The 26,196-nt window shown below is 36.8% G+C and overlaps 1 protein-coding gene across 1 annotated transcript in view; it reads right to left on the bottom strand.

Annotated features, from left to right (window-relative positions):
• DACH2 (dachshund family transcription factor 2) overlaps nucleotides 1-26,196 on the bottom strand; it is a gene marked incomplete at both ends in the record, with an annotated part of 540,251 nt that overhangs the window by 87,899 nt on the left and 426,156 nt on the right. The window contains one exon of the mRNA XM_080910121.1: nucleotides 1,057-1,192. Coding sequence (XP_080766247.1) covers nucleotides 1,057-1,192 — 136 coding nt within the window. The remainder of the gene's footprint in view (nucleotides 1-1,056; nucleotides 1,193-26,196) is intronic.

Here is a 26,196-nt window from a genome sequence, read left to right as displayed (position 1 = left end):
TACCAATACATTAATCTAAGACATATAGTGTATCAATAAATAGTTCATGATATAAATCCCAAGAGATTAAGAGATACCAGAAAAAAGAGAGGCTCCCAAGAACCAGTGGGGATGATTTTAGCAAAGAGGAGATAAAACCTGGAGAGACCACCTCCAGTAGATAGATGCTGCCCCCAGTGGTGGGATGGGGCCACACACCCATCTCAACGTTCAACCCATAAATGCTCTTGTCCAAAGGAAGAACAGGGACAAAAAATGGACCATAGGTTGAAGAGACATTCGAGAACTGACCCACCTGGGGATCTATCCTATCTGCACATATCAAACACGACAATGTTGACTTTGCAAAGAGGCACTTGCTGACAGAAATCTGGTATGACAGCTCCTTTTGAGATTCAGTCAGCAACTGACCAATACAGAAGTGGACACTTGAAACCAACCACCACAATTTGCTCAGGGACCCTGGTAGGGAAGCTTGAAGAAAGACTGGAAGAGCTGAAGGGGACTGAAACCCCATAGGAAGAACAACATCAACTGGCCAGTCCACCTAGTGCTCCCAGGAACTAGACCACCAACCAAGGAATGCACAGGGAGAGACCCATGGATTCAGATACATAGGTAGCAGAGGATGACTTTGTGTGATATCAATGGGAGGGGAGGCCCTTGGACCTGTGGAGGTGTTATGCCCTAGTATAGGGGTATGCTGGAGGGGTAGGGCATGAGGGTGGGTTGGTGGGGAAAACACTCAAAGGGAAGGGAAGAGAGAGTGGTTGTGGTATGGGGGGGCTTGTGAAGGGGTGACATGGAAGTGAGATATCATTTGAGAAAACAAAACGAAACAAAAACAACAACAAAAACTACGGTGGGTATGAAAAGTTTAACACGTTCTATTATTTCTACTGTTTCCTGTATTGCTTCACAAACTATGATTACTTCAAAAAGGCATTCATATTAAAGAAGTGCCAGTTCTTCGGAAACCTTTTTCCTGTTTTAGTTAAGTAATATAGAATTGCCTAAGAGTATTTTTCAATTATTTGTTTCAGGCCAATCACTCACCCATTCTCTCTGATTGATGATCCATCTGTGAGGGAGAGCTGGACACACTGCTGCTTGGGTGAGAGGAGGTCTGGCTCCCAGGACGATGACTCTCTTCCAGAGAGGGAGCAGGAGAAGGACTTTCTGGAATCCGTTCCTAACAGAATATGAAATGGAAAATGATTCGCATGTGTGCTGAAATTTTCATGAAATTTTTAGAAATAACATTGGAAACATTCGCCTTGCACTTATCCTGAAAATATACACAGCATACTATGTGAACTTGAATACCTAAAGATACCTTTAGAGAAATAAATGGCATGTCATTACAATTAAATAATAGAAGGTTCCACGTGGCTTAAATGAAGTTAGGTTAAGTTTTCTTTCTTAAAATTGCTAAAGAGGAGCATAGAGAAATACTTTAGTGGGTCAAGCACTGTGTGTATGCATAAGACCTGAGTTCAAATTCAAAGACTCCATAAAAGGAGATGTGGTTGTGTCACCATGCAATTATAATCCCAGTACTGAGAGAGACAGCTGCCAGATCATCTCCAGACACCACTGACCAGCTAGGCTCGCTAAAACACTGCTATCTAGGTCCAATGAGAGACTCTCATTCAAAACTCAAAAGGTGGAGAGCAATAGTTGAGAAAGACATGCAATATTAACATGTCTTGAAATGGTACATGAACGGGAGAAAGAACAACCAGAAAGAGATGCAGAGACAGACAGAGACAGGTGTGGATTAATAGTTATTGATATCACAAATGTCTAGCTGATAAAATCCATACAGGGTCTAAAGAGTAATATTATTATGTATTAAGGAGGGTTTACAAATATCCATAAGAGCCCTGTGAAAGATGTCAATGCTATATTTATTAGATGGTTAATTTTTCTGAATTCAAGAATATTTGAAAACAGTATGCTTTAATGTATCAGGATTTATAAAAGACATATGCTGATTTCTACCAAATAATATTTTGAAAAAATTATAGGATGCAATGCTGCATTTTACAAACTGACAAAATAGTCTACCACTGTCAAGTCCTTAACATTACTTAGAATTTTATATTTAAAAATTAATCTTAATAAAGATTAAATATTTTATGTTTTCAAAGTATCTGGTATGACTTTTAGAATTCGTCTTTATATAATGTCACTTTTGTTTAATTATATTTATTTATTTATAGACCAAATGCTGCTCCCCCTCCCAGTATCTCCCTCCAAGAATCCCCTTTTCTAATTTTCCATCCCCATTCCCCATCCCCCATTTCCATTTCCTTTGAGATGATACGCTCCACATTGGTTATGCCCCTACCCTGGAATATCAATTCTCTGCCAGATTAGTCACATCCTTTTGCACTGATGCCAGACAGGGCAGCCATAGAGACTAAGCTGGATGTCTGTTATATATGTGTTGGGGCCTCTTTCTTTGGTTGGTGGCTCAGTCTCTGGGAACTCCGGGTGTCCAGGTTAATTGACACTGTTGGTCTACCAATGGGGTTCCTATCACCTTCAGGGACGTCTATCCTCTGCCAACTCTTCAATAAGAGTATTGTACCTATGTTCAATGTTTGGCTCTGGGTATTTGCATCTCTTTCTTTTGGCTGCTGGGTAGAACCTCACAGAGGACAGTTAGGCTAGGCTTCTGTCTGCAAGCATAACAGAGTATCTTTAATAATGTCAGGAATTGGTGCTTGCACATGGGATGGGTTTAAAGTTAGGTCAGTTATTGGTTGGTCATTTGTTCAGGCTCTGCTCCCTCTATGTCCTGCATTTCTTTTAGATAGGACAGATTTTAGGTTGAAAGTTATGTGGGTAGATTGGAGTCTTTATATCTCAGTGTGGGTTCTGTCAAGCTACAGGAGGTAGCCTATTTTTGAAAATGAAGACAACACCAATACAAAGGAAAAACAAAAGCATCTTCAACAAACTGTGTTGATCTAACTAAATGTCTGCCTATGGAAGAATATGAACATTATGCATATCTATCACTTGCATAAAACTCAAGTCCAAGTGGATCAAGGACCTCAACACAAAACTAGTTACACTACATTTAATAGAAGAGAAAGAGGTAAATATCTTTGAATACATTGGTACACAAGAATATTTTGAACAGAACACCAAGCCTTAGGCTCTAAGGTCAACAATTAATAAATATGACCTCATGAAACTGAAAAGTTTTTCAAAGGTAAGGGACACTGTTAACAGATCAAAGTGACAGACTAAAAATTAGGAAAAGATCTTCACTATATCCAACAGATGGCTAATATCCAAAATATATAAAGAACTCAAGAAGTCAGACTCCAACAAACCAACTAACCCAATTAAAAACAGGGTACACCAGGTTGAGGGATGGGGCCATCCACCTACTTCAAAAATATTAATCCAGAACGCATCCTGTTTTAAAAAATGCAAAAAAATTAGTGAAGCAGAGACTAAAGAAAAGGCCATTTAAAGATTGCCCTACCTAGGGATCCATCCCATATGTAGATACAAAACCCCGACATGCTTGCTGATGCCAAGAAGCACTTGCTGACAGGAGCCTGGTATAGTTGACACCTGAGAGGCTATGCCAGAGCCTGACCAATACAGATGTGGATGCATGCAGTCAAACATCAGACTGAGCATGGAGACCCCGGTGAAGGAGTTAAAACAAGGACTGAAGAAGCTGAAGGAGTTTGGAATACCATAGAAAAAACAAGAATAGCAACCAACCAGACACTGCAAATCTCCTAAGCAGTAAACTACCAACCAAAGCGTACACATGGGGGGAGCCATTGCTCCAGCTGAATAAGTAACAGAGAATTGCTTTATTAAGCATCAGTGAGAGGGAAGCCACTTCTTCATGTGGAAGCTTGATGACCCAGGATAGGGGAATGCTAGGATGCTGAGGCAAGAATGGGTAGGCAGGTGGGGGCCATGCCCTCATAGAGACAGGAGAAGGGGAAAGGAGATAGGCTCATGGAACAGAAGCAGGGAAGGGGGATACATTTGAAATGTAAATCAATAATATAACCAATAAAAGAGAAAAACCAAAAATAAGTAAGTAAGTAAATAAATAAATAAATAAAAATAGGGCACAGGGCTAAAGAAAAATTCTTTACAGAGGAATCTCATCCAGTGTCTGAGAAGCACTTATAGAAATGATCTAATTCACTTGTCATCAGGAAAATACAAATCAAAAGGACCCTGAAATTCCACCTTACACCAATCAGAATGGCTAAGATTAAAAACTCAAGTGTACGCACATGCTGAAAACCATGCAGAGAAAGGAGAACACTCCTCTATTGCTAGTTGGATTACAAACTTGTAAAACAACTCTGGAAACCAATCTGGAGGTTTCTCAGAAAACTGAAAATGGTTGTCTCTGGGCATATACCCCAAAAGTGCTTCACCATACCACATAAACATGTGCAATACTATGTGCTAAGGTGTTCATAGCAGCCTTATATGTAATAGCCAGAAACTGGAAACAATAGATGTCCCTCAGCCGAAGAATGGATACAGAAAATGTCATTTGTTTTTACAATGGAACACTATTCAGCTATTAAAAAAGAAAGACAACATTAAATTTGCACAAAAATGGATGGAAATAGAAAATACCCTGAGTGAAGTGACCCAGACCCAAAAGGGCATATATGGTATGTACTCACTAATAAGTAGATATTAGCCATAAAGAACAGACTCCAAGAAGTTAAACAAGAAGGAAGGTCAAATTGAGGATGCTTGAATCACGCTTAGAAGAAGAAACAAAGAAGGCAAAAGGAGAAAGGGAATTGGGTGAGATGGGGTGGTGGGGAAATTATGGACAGGATTAAGTATGGTGAGAGATAAGAGAGAGATCCAGACGGACAGGAAAATAAATGGATATCTATAACTGAAGAGGGTGTTTGGTGGGGAACCTCTAGGAAGTCCCAGCAATCTCGAGTCAGATGACCTTAGCTGTGATGCCTAGCCATAGAGACATGAAACCTGAAGAGGCTACCTTCTGTGCCAGGTATAAAATCTATAAAGGACTGAAGCTATTCAATATCATTTTTAATTTTATACTTAAAAGCAATCTGAATATTAAGTTAATATGGTAAAAACTAATTTTAGTGTTAATGCACATATAGTATAAATATGATTCACCAGTATAAATCCAGAGATAGTGAATGTTCTATAAAGTGTTCACTTCATACATAATAAATTCCTTACACTAAACTATCCATCAAAATTTTCTGTAATTACATAATCAGCAATCCAATTGTTACAATGTTAAGAATTAGTATATTTCCATATTGATTTTGCATAATGACCTCAAAATTTGTAAATCACCTAAAGAAAAAGTTCAATTTCAAAATAATGAAATGATAATTAGAAGTTATTACTTTGTTTGTAGAAGTTAATATTCTACAATATCTGTCATTTCAGCAGGCAGAATGTTGGCAATTTCCTTCCAAAGATCTCCATCTTATATCTCAATTGCCAGGAAACTGAATACATATTACTCATTAAATTATATAGCCAAGGGGACTTCCCAGGTTTGAATGAAAATATTACATTAGGCTTATATAATTTTCAGTGAATCATATTTTATCACAAGGATTTCAGAAAATTTCAAAGATCAAAAAAGGAGTGCAATATTGTTGGAATTGGAGGTAAAAGAAATCATGAGTCAAGAAGCAAAATGGCTTGTAGAAGCTGAAAAACACAAAGAAAGGTATCCACTTTTTAACCTAGAAAAAGGAACATGGGCTTACTAAGCACCTTGAAGTTGGCCACATTAAACTTCTATCTTATTTTTGACCTACAAAATAATAACATGAAAAAAATGCATTGTTTGAAGCCACTACATTTATTATAATCTGTTTTAGCAGCATTGGGAACATGTGTTGGCTAGTTTTTTTGTCAACTTGACACAAACTGAGAAACAATTGTGGAATTACATAATTAAGTTGGCTTGTCAGCACATCTGTGGGGCATTTTCTTGATTAATGGATAACAAGAAATTTATCCTCCTCCCAAATAGCTTTTGGTTATGTTGTTTACCACAGGGGATAAAAAGGAAACTAGGACAAAGTCTAACAGTTATCGTGGTACCATGTTTATTTTAAAGTTACTTTTTATATTATAACATCATCTAGGTAACATATAGTTTTACTGAACTGAATTGTAGATACTTAATATACCAGCTATAGTATTTGTTCTAAAAATGGGTTATTATAAAAAGGTAGTACATTTTTTAATCCTTCACTGTTATTTCCAAGTCTTAAAACAAGATTCTTTTTTTTCTTCAACATTATTTTTATTTCTTATACACAGCAATGGAACGTTTGGTTAAATACAAGCACATTTATACACTTATAATCATATCTATCTTAAATGTTAATATACATAACATGTATAAATATATTTTAAAATTATTTTATTAATTTATTTACTTTATAAAATATTATTATAGCTCACAAAATTTGTTACATAATAATATATGATGAATACACAATATTTTTCTTTTTCTTTTCATTTCTAAGAAGGACTGAGGCTTCCACATTTTGTCCTTCCATCTTTTTGGCCTTCCTTCTTTTTGAGCTTCATAAGGTCTGTGAGTTGTTTCTTGGGTATTCAGAGCTCTTTGGGTCTAGTATCCAATTATTAGTGAGTGCATACCATGTGTGTTCTTTTGTGACTGGGCTACCTCACTCAGCATGAGTTATATCCATCCCTAGTTCCATCCATTTCATGAAGCCATTGTTTCTAACAGCTGAGTAGCACTCCATTGTGTAAATGCATCACATTTTCTGTATCCATTTCTCTGTTGAAGGACATCTGTGTTCTTTCCAGCTTCTCTGTAAATAAGGCTGCTATGAACATAATGGAGCATGTGTCCTAGTTATATGTTAAAGAATTTTTGGGGTATATGACCAGAAGTAGAATAGCTGTGTCTTCAGGTAGTACTATGTCCTCATTTCTGAGGAACCACCAGACTGATTTCCAGAGTGGTTGTACCAGCTTACAGCCCCACCAACAGTGAAGGAGTAAAACAACAAGATACTAAGGTGTGTAATATACAGGAAATTTTATGGTTTCCCCAGTACACATAAGGCACAATCTAAAGAAATATATAAAGCAAATAAAATAGAAAAAATTACAAAAGAAACCTTTTTTTGTAGTTTGGAGGGGTGTATGAGAAAGTCCAGAAAGATCTATATAGAGGCTTTCAACCACAAATTCTTTCAAAACTGGAAGTTTATAAGTAAAAAGTCCAACCTGATTGGTCATCTTTGATATATATTTCCCACATAGTAAGTATGCCTGAACATCTATGCACATGAGCATATATCTCAGAAAATAATTTCAAACAAGAGGATGGAGTAGTGGCTTATCAGTTCAGGGCAGAGGCTGCTCCTTCACAGTATGTAAGCTCAATTACCAGCACACAGATTGCAGTTCACTACTCTCCATAACTCCAGACCCAGGGAGTCTGACCCATTCTTTGGGCCTTCATGGACAGCAGACACACACATTATACATCCATAAAGGCAAAACAAACATAACACATAAATAAAAAAAATTATTAATAATAATAATTCCCAAAACAAGACCATTTCTCGTTTATTGCAATATTATATTAATGGGTTTAGGGCAAAATAAATACATAAAATGCAAAAAAATTTGTGATTGTCTAAATTTTAATATTAAAATTTGGCAAAAATATTTAATTTAATTAATGATATCTTTTAGTGAGTGGATAAGTGAATGGATAAGATATTTTTAAAATAAAGTTGTAAAAAAAAGAAGATAATAATGTAGTTGCTTGGAAATTATAACTGAAAGATCAACCTCAGTGTGTAGTTATACAAGCAATCACATACAGGCATACACAGTCACATACCTCTTATATCCTGCAATAATATATGTTGATTGTTTTTAGTTATTGATATTGATGATTTGGGATAAACAGGACAACTGACACTAATATTAACATTTCTACTACCTTGAAAAAAATACAACTTATAATGAATAAAGGAAGATTAGAGGAACATTCACACAATAATATATATATATATATATATATATATATATATATGAGAAAATATATAATAATATAAAGAACAATGTGCCCAAAATATTTAAAATTAGTATTTGATAAAAAACTTGTACTTGAATAATTTATCTTCCCAATCCTTATTTGCTCTATTATGTGAATTATGTGAAATAGTTAAAGAATTTGGAAAGCCTGATTTAAGGGGTAAAAACAATAAAAATCATTAGAAATCAAATGATCTACTACCCCTTCTCCCTTAATATATCTCCCTCCAGTAACTCTATTTTAGTTTCCTGACATCCTTTTACCCAAATATTACACATAGTAAATAGTGAAGTTAGAATCCACATATAGCAAAGAACATGAAGTAATTGTCTTTATGGTAATACGGTAGTTAACTCATTCTCTTCTCATTTGACCTATTCTCAGAGACTTGAATGGTACATTCTCTAATTCAACTATTTTCAGGAAATACTCATATTCACATGGTAGACCTCAGTCATCAAGTAGGAATCCCTCACCTTACCATATGGAAGAAGATGGTTACCCTGAGATACTCCACCTCATGATGACACAACCTTAGTTACATATATTAAGGCCCAGAGCAAGACCCATGAAACTACCACTGTAGCAAGAAGCTGCACTATCATATACCATATATGGATGTCATATTATGATTGCCTCTAAAATTGCATCTACCGCCACCTCATTTGTATGCTTTGCCATCTATGCAAGAAACACAAAATGATTCCTTCCAAGTCTACCTTTGTTTATCCCATATATCACACTTGGTGACAATTTGTTGCTTTAAACTTTTCCTAGTAATATACAAACATGCACTCATTAAAGATAAGGTACAGGTAACAAAAAGACATCAGGATTCCTCCAAAATTCAGTGTACTAAACAAATGAGATTGTGGGGCTAGCTTACAGAGGATGGCAGAGGGGTGACTCTCAGGGATGTAGGTGAGCCTCAAACAGTTGCATTGCCCCATCATTGCAACACCCCACTCCATGGTGGATACTGGCATCATGAAAACTGTATTAGCTATCAGTCTTTCATACAACTTTTTACTTTGTAAAAGGTTAAAGATTTTTCTATGCCCTTGAACTTGCTTTAACCAAAGCATGTCAATATCATAATTAGGCCCATGGTGTTACTACTTCAATATTGCTATTCTGATAAGTGCCCATGACTAACTGACAAAAATCTTCACTAATCAAACATGCCCCACTATGATCCACTCATGGCTACACAGTCAGTTATGTGACAATCTAGTGGCTCACAAAACATAACAAAAATGTAGGAATATGAAAGAGACAATTAGGCAAGAGGAGGCTTATCAACCTGGAACTTATATAAAAGGGATAGTCTGAGAGAAATCAGAATGCATTATACAAATATATGAATTCGTTAAAGATTAAAATTAGTAAAATTCCTAAGATATTCTGAAAGTTACAGGCATTCTTTGTTTTTTTATGTTTTAGTTTGGTTTGAATTTTTAAAATTTTTATTTTATATCATTTTAGAGAAATCTAATGTCATATATCATTTTACAGTTAGGAGTGTTTAAAAAATAGTCTTTATCGAGCACTTCCTCAGATATTTCTCAGCCATTCGATATTCCTCAACTGAGAACGTTTTGTTTAGCTCTGTACCCCATTTTTTAGTAGGGTTATTTGATTCTCTGGTGTCTAAATTTTTGAGTTCTTTGAATACCTTAGATATGAGGCCTCTATCTGATGTGGAGTTGGTAAAAATCTTTTCCCATTCTGTTGGCTGCCATTTTGTTTTCTTGACAATGTCCTTAGCCTTACAGAAACTTTGCAATCTCCTTAAGTCCAATTTGTTAATCTTTGACCTTAGAGCTTGAGCCATTGGTGTTTTGTTCAGAAAATTTTCTCCTGTGCCTATATGTTCTAAAGTTTTCCCTACTTTCTCATCTAATACTTTCAGTGTATCTGGTTTAATGTGGAGATCTTTGATCCACTTAAACTTGAGCTTTGTACAAGGAGATAAGAAAGAGTCTATTTTCATTCTTCTGCACGGTGAGTGCCAGTTGGACCAGCACCATTTGTTGAATATGCTGTCCTTTTTCTATTGAATGTTTACGGCTCCTTTGTCAAAAATCAGGTGACCATATATGTGAGGACTCATTTCTGGATTTTCTATTCTATTCCATTGATCCACATGCCTATTTCTATACCAGTACCATGCAGTTTTCAGCACAATTGCCTTGTAATATAGCTTGAGGTCAGGGATAGTGATTCCTGCAGATGTTTTCTTGTTGTTGAGGATGGATTTCGCTATTCTAGGTCTTTTGTTATTCCATATGAAATTGCACATTGATCTTTCCAATTCCATGAAGAACTGGGTTGGAATTTTGATGGGGATTGCGTTGAATCTGTAGATTGCTTTTGGTAAAATGGCCATTTTTAAAATGTTTATCTTTCCAATCCATGAGCATGGGAGATCTTTCCATTTTCTGAGATCCTCCTCAATTTCTTTCTTTAGAGGTTTGAAGTTCTTGTCATACAGGTCCTTCACTTGCTTAGTTAGAGTCACACCAAGGTATTTCATAGTTTTTGTGACAATTGTGAAGGGTACATAAATTTTTTCTTTCTAATTTCTTTCTCCAAATGTTTGTCCTTAGCCATCAGGGAAATGCAAATCAAAACAACCCTGAGATTCCACCTCACACCAGTCAGATTGGCCAAGATCCAAAACTCAGATGACAACAGATGCTGGCGAGGTTGTGGAGAAAGAGGAACCATTCTCCACCTTTGGTGGGGATGCAAACTAATACAACCACTCTGGAAATCAGTCTGGCGATACCTCAGAAAATTGGACATAATACTACCTGAAGACCAAGCTATTCTACTTCTGGGCATATACCCCAGAGACACCTTAGTACACAACAAAGATATATGCACCACAATGTTCATAGCAGCTCTATTTATAATAGCCAGAAGCTGGAAAGAACCCAGATGTCCTTCAGAAGATGAATGGATACAAAAATTGTGGTACATTTACACAATGGAATACTACTCAGCCACCAGAAACAATGACTTGACAAAATTCTTAAGAAAATGGCTGCATCTAGAGAATATCATTCTGAGTGAGATAACCCAGTCACAAAAGAACAGACATAATATGCAGTCACTGATAGTGGGATGCTAACCCCAGAGGCTCGCACTGCCCCAGAAACAACTCACAGAATGTATGATGTCCAAGAAATAAAGAAAACAAAACAAAACAAAAAAATCTTTATACAACAAGAAAACTTTGACTATTTCCATGTTACATTTTGTTTTACATGTACTTTATGCTCATTGTAACTATTAATTTTTCCATGCATACTATCAAACCTTTAAAAAAATCAAGTACTGACTAATAAATATATTCATACAATTTTATGAAAAATTATTTTAAAATCTGAAAAAAAGTACTGACAAAAATGTATTGTATATTTTTATGCAAGAATGCTTAAAATCTGTACATTTATCTTTGTTTTGTAAAATAACATTGTAAAAAAAAGAAGACAATAAAGATTGATTGAAGCATAAAAATACTTATGCATATAAAATAAATAAATCAAAACTTTTTAAATGAAAAAAAATCAGAATAAATGTTTACTGTATGGTACAACATTGTATTTAACTTATTAAAAAATCAGACATTATATATTAAAAAATAGTCTTTATGGAAGTGGAAGGTTAATTTTCCCCCAAAAAAATGATAGTTCTATAAACAATTTCTTCTTTGCAAGTAAACACAACCATTTTTCAACCCTGTAATCAGTATGCATCTATTTAGATACTTAACTGCAGTGTGCTCTGGTTCATTAGGTGGTTACTGTTGTGTCTCAGTCTACTTACAATTTCACAGCAAGTTAATCTGTTTTATTACAAATGAGAATGCAAGTGATAATGTCCTCACCATTTGCCAAATACAGGGTTAACAGTACTTGCAACAAATCAATAAGGGCATTTAAAAAGAAAATTTTAAATCTAAAACCCGATCATTTTTACTCATTGATGACTTCATTTTATGTGTCATTTATGATTTTTACAACCCTGTTCCTCTTCATGTGTTTCATTCACAACCCATCAAAAAGCTCCTGCAAAGCATTGCATGGTTATCCAGATTTAAAATAGCAAAGAAGAATTTATAGAATCAGAATATTAGCACATTATAAAGTTCTTTTTGTCTGCAACTAATAAAATTGTATTTAACCATACCTGCAATTCTAACATGTGAATCTACAGTTTTAAGATGAAAAATTTAAAAAAAAGATAAAAATCAATTTGGCAATTTCTCAGAAACCTAGCAATAGTCCTACCTCAAGACACAGCTATAACACTCCTGGGCATATACCTAAAAGATGATCCAATATCCCATAAAGACACTTGACACTTGCTCTTCTATGTTCAGTTCTGCTTTATTTGTAATAGCCCAAAACTAGGAACAACCATGATGTACCTAAACTGAGTAATGGATAAAGAACATGTAGTGTATCTGCCCAATGGAATACTATTCAGCTATTAAAAAACAAAGGCATCATGACTTTTTTAGGCAAATATGTGGAACTTGAGATTATCATCCTAAGTGAGGAACCCAGACCCAAAAGGACATGCATGTTATGTACTCATGTAAAAGTGGATATTAGACATAAAAAGCAGGAGAGTCATGCTATACTCCAGTGGATGTTGGCTATAAAATGCAGGATACTCATGCTATACCCCAGTGGATATTAAGTATAAAATGCAGAATACTCATGCTATACTCCACAGAACCAAAGGAGTTACAAGAGAATGAAGGCAAAGGGGAGAATGCTTGAATCTCACTCAGAAGAGGTAATAAAAAAGGAATAAAAGGCAGATGGAAGGAGGGGAGTGGGAAGGGAATTTTGGGTGTCCAGGATCAACTATAAAGAAAAGGAGAGATTGCTAGATGGCCATGAAAATGAATGGAAATCTACAACTGACAGAGTAAGGAAGTGGAAAGAGCATCTTCAGAATGCAGAGAACTGGGATAAAGGAGGTGCCCAAGTAGCAATGGAGGGAACCTTAGCTGTAACTCACTATATTGGGGATATGAAACCAGAGGAGGCCACCTTCTGTAGACAGGCAGGAAACCCAGTGGAGCAATAGAGACAGGAACATCCCCACAAAACATTCAACCATAAATTTATTCTTTCCACAATAAAGGCAGGCACTAAGGGATTGGAAGAGAGACTGGGGGAATGGATAACCATTGAACCGCCTAACTTGACACCCATCCCACGGGAAAGCACCAGTCCCTAACATTATCAACAATACTCTGTTATGCTTGCTTGCAGACAAGAGTCTGACATAGATGTTTTCCCGAAAGGGTCCACCAAGAAGCTGACTCAGACAGACACAGACACTCCACAATGTATGATGTGTGAACATTTTCATTAAATTCCAGGAAGTGTTTTATTCATTCTTTATTTCTTCATTGACCAAGTTATTATTGAGTAGAGAGTTGTTCAGTTTCCACATGTATGTTCTTTTTCTGTTGTTTTTGCTATTACTGAAGAACAGCCTTAGTCCTTGATAATTTGATAAGATGCATGAGATTATTTCAATCTTCTTATATCAGTTGAGGGTTGTTTGGTGACCAATTATATGGTGTGTTTTTGAGGAGGTACCATGAGGTGTTGAGAAGAAGGTGTATTCTTTTGATTTAGGGTGAACTGTTCTGTAGATGTCTGTTATATCCATTTGCTTCATAACCTCTGTACATTTCACTGTCTGTTTTTTAGTTTCAGTTTCAATGACTTGTCCATTGGTGAGGAGTGTTGAAGTCCTCCACTATTATTATGTGGGGCTCAATGTGTGTTTCGATATTTAGTAAAGTTTCTTTTATAAATGTGGGTGCCATTGAATTAGGGACATAGATGTTCAGAATTGAGAATTTTTTTTGTGGTGTTTCCCTTTGATGAATGTGAAGTGTTCTTGCTCATCACACTTGGTAAATTTGGTGGAAACTCTATTTTATTTGGATGACAACTCCAGGTTTTTTCTTGGGAACATTTTCTTGGAAGACTTTTTCCCATCCTTTTACTCGGAGATAGTGTCCGACTTTATTATTGAGCTGTGATTTTTGTATGCAGCAAAATGCTGGGTCTTGTTTGTGTATCCAGTCTGTTAGCTTATTTTGATAGATGATTTGAGTCCATTAATATTGAGCAATATTAAAGACAGATGACTGTTGGTTCTTGTTTTATTTGTTTTTGTATGTGTATTTATATGTTTTTGATATTCTCCTTTTGGCTTTATTGTGAGATGCTTAATAGCTTTTCTTTTCTTTGGTGTAGGTACCTTCCTTGTGTTGGTGTTTTCCTTCTAGGATCATCTGTAGTGATGGATTGTTAGATAGATACTGTTTGAATTTGTTTTGTCCTAGAATATTTTAGTTTCAGCAAACAAATGAAAGACCTGTGTTAAAATAACTTCAAGTCTCTCAAGAAGAAATCAAAGAAGATCTCAAAAAATGGGGATCTCCTAAGCTCAGTTATCTTCAGAATTAGTATAGTAAAAATGGCCATCCTACCAAAGGCAATCTATAGATTCAATGAAATCCCCATCAAAATCCTTATATAATTCTTCAAAATATGGAAAAAGCAATACTCAAATTCATCTGGAAAGGCAAAAAACCCAGAAGAGTGAAAACAATTATTAACAATAAAAGAAATGTTGGGAGAATTAGCATCCTTGTCTCCAATCTCTACTACAGAGCAATAGTAATAGAAACTGCATAATATTAGTACAGAAATGGACAGGTTAACCAGTGAATAGACTTAAGATCCAGAAATAAAACCACACACTTATGCACACTTGATCTTTGACAAAATAGCCATAAATATACAATGGAAAAAAACTGAAGCACCTTCAATAAATGATGCTGGTCTAGCTGACTGTCTGTATGAAAAAAAGAAGAAAGGAAAAAAAAAAAGAAAACACAGATCCATACTTGTCACCCTGCGCAAAGCTCAAGTCCAAATAGATCAAAGACCTTGACATAAAACCAGACACACTCAATCTAATAGAAGAGAAAGTGTGAAAGAACTTTAAATTCATTGACACAGGGGGAAATTTCCTAAACAGAGCTCCAATGGCTCATGCTCTAAGATCAAGAATAGATAAATGTGACCTCATGAAACTGGAAAGCTCCTCCTGTAAGGCAAAGGTTGATGTAAGTAAGACAAATCAGCAAACTACAGATTGGGAAAAAAAATCTTCACTTTCCCAAAATACTTTAGAGGGCTAATACCCAAAATGTACAAAGAGCTCAAGAAACTAACCACCAAATATCCAAACAACCCACTCAAATTGGGATATAGAACTAAACAGAAAATTCACAACAGAGGATGCTTGAATGGCTGATAAGCACCTAAAATAATGTTTCAAGTTCTTAGAGATCAGAGAAATACAAATAAAAACAACCCTGAGATTCCACCTAAACCCAATCAGAAGGGCTAAGATCAAAACTTCAGGTGACAACACTTGTTGGTGAGGATATAGAGAAAAAGGAACACTACTCCATTGTTGGTGGGATTGCAAAGTGGTACATCCATTCTGGAAATCAATCTGGAGATTCCTCAGAAAATTGGAAATAGATCTATTTGAAGACCACTCTTGGGAATATACCCAAAAGATGCCCTACCATGCCCCACCATGCCACAGGAACACGTGTTTCAGTATGTTCATAGCTGCCTTATTTGTGATAGCCAGAAGCTGGAAACAACCCAGATGTTTAGAGAAGAATAGATACAGAAAATGTGGTTTATTTTCAAAATGAAATACTACTCATCCATTTAGAATGAAGACATCCTGAGTTTACAGGCAATTTGATGGATCTAGAAAATATCATACTGAGTGAGGTAACTCAGACACAAAAGGACATGCATGATATATACTCACTAATAAGTGGATATTAGCCAAAAAAAACCCAAAAACCCAAAATACAGAATACCCAAAATTTAGTCCACAAAACTCAAACTGGTCAACAAGCTGAAGGGCCCAAGTGAGGATGCCTCAGTCCCACTTGGTATGGAGAAGATAGCAACCACAATGCAGGGAAGGAGGGACCTGGGAGAGAAAGGTCAGCTGCCAAAGAGGTTAAAGGGGAACATGATCTGGTATCAGGTGGGGGAAAACGTTTGAAGCCCTAGGGCCAACATAATGGAAACAGGCAACCTCTGGGGATAGGAGGCTGAAGTGACCCTTCAGAATATACAAGAGACCGGGGAGGTGAAAGACTCTCAAGATTTAAAGGGAAAGGCAATAAATTTAATGCCATGCAGTGGGGAGAAGGAACTTGTTGAGACCACCTCCAGCAGAAAGGTGGGATTGTCATCGTGAAGGATGGGGTTGTCATCCCACAGTTAAAACTCTATCCCATAATTGTTTCTGTATGGAAGTACTGCAGGGATGAAAATGGAGAAGAGCCTGAGGAAAAGTAGTTCCAGCAATTGGCCCAAAGGGAGATCCAGCTCAAGGGGAAGCCTCAAGGCCCGACACTATTACTTAGGCTAGAGAGTACTCCCAAAAAGGGACCTATCATGACTGCCTTCCAAAAGACCCAACAAGCAGCTGAAAGACTTAGATGCAGATATTTGTACCCAACCAACAAACAGAAGTTGCTGACCTCTGTAGTTGAATTAGGGAAAAGCTGGAAGAAACTGAGGAGAGCGGCTACCCTGTAGGAGGACCAGCAGTCTCAATTACCTGGACCCTGGAGGTCTCCTCTGACACTGGATAGTCAACCAGGTAGCATACACCAGCTGATATGTGGCCCCCAAAACATATACAGCAGAGGTCTGCTGGATCTGGGTTCAGTCAGAGAAGATGCACCTAACCTTCAAGAGGCCCCAGGGAGTTTATAGGTCTGGTGGAGTTAGGGAGGGGTCGTTCTCATCCTTGTGTTGACATAGGGAATGTGGAGGAAGTATGAGATGTGGAATAGTCAGAGGGTGATCCAGAAGGGTAATAAAATCTGGAGTGCAAAAATATTAAAAATAAATTAATAATAATAATAATAGTAATAATAATAATAATAAAGAAAGAATCACTATGAAAAGCAGCATACTATTTCCTATTATTTACAGGTTATCAAAAATGGTTAATCGAGAAATACATCATTAAGTAATTTGTAAATATATTAATTCTTTAGACAAAGAAGGAAAACTACTTAGAAGATTCAGTGTTTACAGAGTTAAACAGTAAAATTTTGTAAACTTTACATTGTTAGCATTAAATTAATAATTTTATGAAGTACTTACATAGTACTAATTTGCTTGAATTAAAGACCTCTGTCATCTGGATAATATGAAAGTACATATGTTATTCTTTGCCTTTTGGTAATGACTACCATATTTTTGACCTTTTCATTCTGGTATTTTATTGTATTGATACTTTAAAGCATTCGTTGGAACTATCTAATATTTAACTTGCCTTTTCACACTTTTATTTAATTTGAATTCAACTTGCATTGTAATAACATTTGCAAATGTTAATCTACGAGAGAGTTCCTAAAGAATTTAATGATATTTCAATACTTGGGTAATTTGAAACTTTTGCAAGTTTATCTGAATGGTGGTTATTTTATTTATGTATTTGTCTTGCTATTTTTTTAACTAGTTGATGTGTTCTTTCTCCGTTGACACCAGAGTTCTATAGAACGAGAATATCTTGAAACTTGACAGATTTTAGTAAGAGGGGGAAATAAAGGGTTTGTTTATTGTTGCTGTTGACTTAGACTATCACTAGTTCTAGGGCAGAATTTGACTTTAAAACAACTGACATTTTGAATTAATAAACTCAGTGTACTTTGTGAATTTTCATAAGTCTAATACTTAGTATGTATTTCACAGTAAAAAATTTACTTTTTATTTAAGTTGTATAAATGATTGTCATTTTTAAAAACAAGGTTAGAAGAAAATAGGTTAGGAATCTATTGTGGAGAAAAAGCACACTATGGTAATTATGAGTTTCCCTATTCTAGAATTAGACTTATATATGTAAAAGTCTCTCTCTATATATATATATATATAGTTTATGAGACAATAACTCTTACAATTTTACTTCCAAAGATGGCTAAGTAATTTACCAACAAGAAAGAATACTTTAGATATTAGGGGCTTTCAATTGTCAATTTTGGAGTGATATTATCAATCTGAAATTGAAAAAGATAATATAATATGGCACATTAGAAATGAGGCCAAATTTGGAGTGCAGCTGGAACATACAATAATGAAAAATGGCATAATCTAAATGTGTAACCTGTGTGATGTTTAGATAAAGGGCCCTCTCACCTCTCCGGTGTGATCAACTTATCCTGGACGAGGATGACAGATTAAGGGAATCAGCTGCAGTATCTGTTCATAGCATGTAAATGGACTCAAGTGGCAGAATGCATATTTAGTGGAAAATGCACAGCTTCTAAATTATGTTGTGGACTTGGAACTTTGCCATCCACCCAAACAAATAAATAAACAAAGAAAAGCAACACTTCCTTTGGATCCAATGAATCTCCCTCTTATGTCCTAAAAGATAGTAATAGCTTTGTTTTGTTATAGAACACTTAGAGTAAGATTTAAGTAGTAATTTTCAGTAAATTCGAATACTCACCAAAAACCCTGTGTTCACTAATTTTAATACCAGATGTTCACATGCTAATGCCACTGCCTTGTGACCATTTCCTATCAATTCATTAATTGCCAGCTGCTCAGCCAAACAAGAAACATAGCCAAGCAGATGATATTGGTAAACAGCCAGATAACGGTTTCTTACTTAAATTCCTTAGATTAATCAGAGAAAACTATGGTGCAAAGACATTTCAAGGCTTTAGAAAAATGCAGAAAATAATATACAACACATCAGAGTCTCAACATGAAATATACTTATGTACCAGTCCTGTTTATTTTTCTTTCAGAATCTTGCCACATATAATGATATGTAACACTTGCCAGCCTCATGATCGTAATGCTATTTCCAATTCATATTATAGTTATACTACTTATTAGTTACAAATGCTAATAGCTGAGCTGACACTAAAAGGATCTGAGCCAGAACTAAAATCTACTATGTGCTTGGCATAGCAGCATCGCCAGAGTAGGTTCTGACAAAATAACAAAAACAGGTAAAGCAAACATTTGTTTGAAAGTATTACCTTTTCCACTTTTGAAGTTAAAGCTTGTATTGCTGATTGTTTACATTCTTAACCTTAATACAAATATTTTTGAGTTCCTAATAACTTATTATGGATAGATGGAAAGCCAATGTTTGCTATATGACATGTAGATGCTTAGCTACCAAGGTAAAGTCTAAATAGTCCAAATAAAAACATTCAATAGTTGATTAAGGTAAATTAGAACTCATATAAATGTTTTTGTTACTTTTCTTTTGGGCATTTCATTAATTTATATAATGAATTTTAGTAATTTTAACCCACATTCTCCTTTCTTATAACTCTTCCACTTTCACTGAAAACCTTTCTATCTTTTTCATTTTCATGCCTTTTTTGTGTGCATGTGTGTGTGACCCATAATGCTTAATTAGTCTCTTGTCTAGGCATGTACAAGGTGATTATACATGAGATCAATGTTAACTTCCAGTGATTATGGCACCAAAGAAAGTGTCAGTAGTCTTTCTGGAGAAGGTGGAGGTAAATTTTAATATTGGTATGTAGACTCTTGGACTGGAAAGATAGCTCAACAGTTAAGAGCAGCATATACATTTTTATTTTCATTGAACTCAAGTTTGGATACTAGCTTCTATGTCAGAATGAATACAATGTCTGTAAATCCAATTTCAGAGATATTTACACCTCTGTTCGCTGTAGTCATCCGCACATATACCCACACATCCATAGACACACAGAGGAACACAGAGAGGGGGAGGGAAGGAGGGAAGGAGTGCAGGAGGAAAAGAAGGAATGAGGGAAGAAGAAAGATACATTAAAAATAAAATCCTAAATACTGAAGACCCTTGTGCAGTTATGACCTAAATAAAGCCCATTTCTTTTTGGAATCACAAAAGCATAAGCAGCCACCAAAGAAAGAAAGAGAGAGGCTTATCCATGAAAACTTGCATACAGTGAGTAACCTGTGCCCATGTACTAATAAGTGAGCTCTCATAGAAAATCTTTAAAGGAAAGTTCTGCCACCATCTAGATCATATTAGCCATAGCTATTATTTTATAAATGATGGTTTATAAAACATAAAACATTATCTATATACTAAGTTTTAAATACCAAACATTGTTTCAAATGTACTAGTATATTTTATATCATGTAGCATTATATTAATGCTCAGAAGTGGGAGCAATTATCATACACATTTCATTGGGAGATGAGGCAAACTAAGTCACAACGCGATTAACTTATTTGACTCAATTAACATGGTGATAATAGCCAATAGCATGATTTACATCTGCACAAATAGTGGCATACCATTTTGTAGAAAACCTGTTCATACTTGGGTCTTATTTGCTAGCAAAGTATGACTAAACACACAAATGGCTTTAAAATACACAGATCATTTTTATTTCCTAAATTGGTTTTATATTTTTTCAAGTTTTAGGTGGCTCTTCCCCTAGATTCAAGCAGTCCATATTGGAGTACTGAAGCTTATAAAACTCAGAAAGGAAACAAAATCCCTCAAGTTCCTACAGCAAGCCTGGAAAGAGAAGTGGACAAGCTTGAGCTTTATGAATAGAGATGGAGCTGGAGACTTGTGTTAGAGAGGAGAAACTGCAGTGAGTGGCTACCCCTGCCACCTGGGGCTATGGTGAAGTCCTATCTCAAGCTGCCACTGAGCTCCATGTAACTGACCCTATCCCTCTACAGCTGCAGCACTCAGGAGAGTGGGCCCTGCACCTTGCCAGGGCAGAACAGTTGTGCTGATCCTGGGCAGAGGATAGTGGGTTATCCAGACCTGATGACACTGTGAGGGAGAGCTGACAACACTGCTGATCTGCCAGGAGGTGGCATGGGTGTGAGTATGATGACCTTCCCCCTGATCCCTTCCACCTTTGGCAGTCTGGAGAACTAGCTTTGGAGTGATAAGACTTGGTGAGTTGACCCTGTCCCTAACCAAGCTGCAACACTTGAGAGGACAGACCTTGAAACTTGCCTGAGCATCCCAGTAGAGCTGATTCTGGTGGACGGAGCTCAGTTAAGCTGACCTAGAAGGAAAATGCATGAGAGATCTACCCCCCTTACTTGTCTGGCATGGGTGATATGGGTATAGGGATGATGCCTCTCTCTCTCCCTATTGTTACCTGCAGTAGCCAGGGGTGCTGACCCTGGATTTATGTGAGCAGGAGAGCTGACCCTGTCTCTCTTACTTGCTATAGCACAAACCTGAACAATACAGTGAAGCTGGCCCTGATGGCAAAGGCACTAGAGAGACAGTCTGGAAGGTGTAGGGGCATAGCTGTCCCAACCCCTCACAGGTACAGCACTTGCAGGAGTGGGTCCTAAACCTTGACCTGGCAGCACAGTCAAGGTGCTCTGGCCCTGAATGTATGAGAGAAGGAGAGATGACCCTGACTCCTGTCACTGGCAGCATTGGGTGGCCTAGCTGAAACACTGTTGGAGAGCTCATTCTGTTTGTGCAGATGAGGAAAAGCAGGCATGCTGACTACCTCAGCTACCACCCTCGCCCAGATCCAGGACTCTGAATTGAGAAATCCTAAAATCATATGCAAATTATTGGAACTTGTGAAAGGCCAGTCCTGCTGTTTCAAAACTGTAGGATCTCTGTGACATGGGACAACAGGATAGCCTGTAGAAGTCCCAGTGAACATCTAGTATGGATGGTGTCACAAAAGCCAGAGATGTCAAACCAAACTAAGGACTCTTGAAATAAACATTTGAAAAAGGTATGTGGACAAAGAGACACACTGTGACATACTATAGCTTCCATAGTGAGATATTGTCTATACATTGTTTTTTATTGTTTGTTTAGGAGTTTTATTTGGGGGTGGTTGAAAGAGTTAACAGCTGATATGAAGGGATGCGGAGATGACCAGGACTGGGGTGCATGATGTGAAACTAAACAAAGAATCAATAAAAGGTTTAAAAATAAAGAAGTTAATTGAACAGGATTCTAGGGACTGCTAGGTGATTAGTGTTATTCTTGACACCAGTGGTGCGGCCTGATCATTATTAGGTAGAAGACCATTTGGTAAATCTGTGTGACTTAGTCTTACATGTAATTTGGTCCATAGAGTGATAGGCAATCTGAAAAAGAAAGCAAAATAGAAATTCAAACTGAGTTTTTCTGGATCTCCTGAAAGTATGTCATGACTTTTGTTGAGCTGAAATTAGGGAAAGGATTACAGAAAGAATTCTGTGCTATTAAACTTCAATGAGAATTTATATCTACATAGCAATTCATAAATGGGGTAAATGATAGAACAGTGAAAATTTTTAAAGATTAATTTTGTCCCACATAATTTATATGCATATAGAAAAAAAATGTTCATTTCTTTTCTTTAGAAAGTAATACTGGAATTGTCCAGTCAGCATATGAAACTCTTAGAAACTGTCTAAGGGAGAGGTTCCAGTTGAGCCACTGCGGATTACCTCACTGTCAGACCCAAGATTTCTCTAGAATGACAGCCACAGCAGGCAGGAAAATTAGCTCATTGCTTCTAGGCCCTGTGCCAAGCCAAGCAGCTTGAACAGTCCCCACTGGGCCCATGATGATTGGGCATAAGCATACGAAAGAGGCCCCAGGTACCACCTCAGAACAAGGAAACTGGACTGTTCTTGAAAAATGACTACAGATTATAGAGCACTTAATATGATAAGATCTGCTATTCACCCCGCTATATCTAATGTTGTTCGTTTAATGAACAATTCATAAGTCATGTAATATTTTCATGCTATATTATACTATATTGATGTGTTTATATAGTATCTTTATAGTTGCTGACCCTTGGTATCAATTAAAACTTGTTGGGACTGGATGGTGGTTGCACTTCTTAAGGCTTATCTATACTTCTTGTGAAAAGCTTCAATACATGGAAAGTAAAACACTTAGTGTGTAGAAGATTTGAAAAAGAATCTGGCAAAACATTTAAAAAAAAAAAGCAGTAGTGTTTTAAGTAATGTATTCTGTAAGGATAGAAAAATGCACTTCCAGAATCCACAGTGTTAGATTAAATGAGAAATGGATCCTTCAGAGTAACTATATTTTGCTCAATGCATATAGTACCAGACTCTTTTCTAAACATCTATTGCTGCATTCATAAAGAAGTATAGCTCCTGCTTCTCACCAGAGAAGCTTCTTGCAATAGAGCGAGGTTAATTACTCACAACTGGTCAAAGAACAGATAATATGTGCCTTTGGTGTGCTCAGCCAAAACAGGATTTTCATTTTGCAAACAGTTTCTGCCCCCAAACTCAGGAATCAACATGGAAGATGGGGCAGAAAGACTGACAGAGTCAGAAGTTGGAGAAGATAGATGAATAACTGTCTTCTGGACATGGCACAGCTGTTGGACACAAAGCACCTGTGTTTGTATGCAGAAGATAGAAACCATAAAAATGCAATCTTAGGGACAGGAACATATCTTGAAGTCCCAATGATCAGCTATTGGGAACTAAGAGCTGCTGAGAGAAGGGGAGTCAATTTTCATCAGTGATGTGGTCTCTGATAAGTTGCTCATGCTCTAGTAGATGATCTTATTCTCATTGAAATATCTAAAGTACTAACCAGATCCCATGGATTTATTTATGTTTAACAAAAGAAGGCATGAAATGGGAAGAGGACATGGTTGAGCAAGTCTTGAAAAAGTTAGAGGAATGGAAGATGGATGTGATAAACACACACAATATCTGAATAAAACTTTATGAATGTCCTGCCATTGTTATACCAACAGGCACATCTAGTCTGGCATTTTAATAGTGTATCACAGGAAGTTTTCATTAGGAATATTGACAATAATTATATAACAATAGCATGGAAGAAATAACCTTGTACTTTGAAAGGTAGCCAGCAGTGAGAAAGCATGATATACCTGTATCCTGTATCCAAGGGATGCTTCATTTTTAGCAGTGGATATTTACATTCTAAAACTGTTATTAGTCCAACAACAGTGACAACTGACTCAACTCTTTTCTTTATCAATAGTTTTTTATTTAATTTGTCTTTTAAGTGTTTTAGTTGCACCCGTAGTCCCCTTCACAGATCCCAACTCTAATCTAGTACTACTGTAAGGTAGAGCAAAGGCTTGTGAGTAGAGTAGTCATAGATCCCAGTGCAGAAATACCTGCTATTAAATGCATGTTATATGTCTGTCATATTTTCTTCTAGATTTTTTGTTTGTGTCCACAAACTAATATTGTTGTTGACTTTAGTCAGTTATAGTGAACAAGTGCTTTCTTCAGTGAATACATTGCAGGGATTCATATCTCGTCATACTCCTGAGGGGGAAAAAGTGACTGCTGCTGTGACATAATGGCCTGATGGAGGAAAACAATTAGACATCTACATTATCACATCTAATTAAATACCACAAGAGAAAGTGGGAGGAAGAGTTGATACAGAAAATGTGGTATATTTACCCAATTGAGCAATGAAGTACTACTCAGCTATTAAAAACAATGGAATTCTTAGGCAAATGGACAGAACTAGAAAATATCATCCTTATGAAGGTATCCCAGTCACAAAAGAAAACACTTGGTATACAATCACATATAAGTGCATATAAGCTCAAAAGTTCAGAATACCCGAGATATAATCCACAGCCGCATGAAGCTCAAGAACAAAGAAAACCAAAATGCGGATATTTCAGTCTTCCTTTGAAGGAGGAACAAGATACTCACAGGAGGAAATACAGAGACAAACCGTGGAACAGAGACTGAAGGAAAGGCCACTCACAGACTGTCCCACATGGAGATCCATCCCATATGGATGGACACCAATCCCAGACAATATTGTGGATGCCAAAAAGTGCTTGATAATAGGAGCTTGTTTGAGCTGTAACCTTAGAAGATCTGCAAAGCCTGAAAAATACAGAGGTTGATGCTTGCAGCCAACCACTGGACTGAGAACTTGGTCCCCAGTGGAAGAGCTAGAGAAAGAACTGAAGGAGATGAAGGGGTTTACAACCCCATAGGGAGAATAAAATTATTAACCAACCAGACTGCCCCCCCCAGAGCTCCCAGGGACATATGGAATGACCCATGGCTTCAGCTGCATATATAGCAAAGGAGGACATTGGCTGGCATCAGTGGAAGGAGAGACCACCTGTCCCGTGAAAACTTGATGCTTCAGTATTGGGAAATGCCAGGGTGGAGAGGTAGGAGGGAATGGGTAGGTGGGTGGGTGGGTGGGGGAGTACCCTCATAGAGGCAAGGGGAGGTGGGAGAGGATAGGGAAATTCTGGAGGGAACTAAACCACCAACCAATAAGCACAAATGGAGGAACTTCTGGCTCTAGCAGCATATGTAATAGAGGATGGTATTGTCTGGCATCAGTAGGAGGAGAAGTCCTTGGTCCTGTAAAGGCTAGTTTAAGGGAATGCTGGGGTGGTAATGTGAGAGTGGGTGGGTGGGTAGGAGGAGGAGCATCCTACTAGAAGCAGGGGGAGGGAGATGGTAGAGGTGAAACCAGGAAAGGGGATAACATTTGAAATGTAAATACATAAAATATCCAATATAAAGGGAGAAACAAGATATAGATGAAGGAGAAGGGTGTTGTTAGTTTTTTTCCCTAAATTGAAATATCCCACCTAGAGGGAAGATAGGGCCTTATTAAAAAAAAAAAAACTCAGGAAATAAAACCTACAATGCTCAGGAAGCTCTTGAAATGTATATGCTTGATAAGTTCTCACCCTAAGCTTGCATAGGCAATGAAATTACAAGGAAAGGAAGATGCTCCAGTCAACTGAACTGCCTGCAAAGTGTTCAGCAAACATTAGGATTGAAGCAGTTGTGTTCTTCAACCATGCTGAGTTACATAAGTAACCCTACCAGTACTTTTGTAACTCCAAGAAACTTACTGATTCAATAAGTTAGACTTGTAAGGAAGCACTTCTTTGATAGGTTACACTTATTTTCACTCATTTGGTGTTTGTGGGGGGGGAG

The sequence above is a fragment of the Micromys minutus genome (assembly GCF_963924665.1).
Source record: "Micromys minutus genome assembly, chromosome: X".
In the NCBI taxonomy this organism is placed as follows: Eukaryota; Metazoa; Chordata; class Mammalia; order Rodentia; family Muridae; genus Micromys; species Micromys minutus.
The sequence above is the reverse complement of the archived record's forward strand: the minus strand, read 5'-3'. Positions and strand labels throughout refer to the sequence as shown.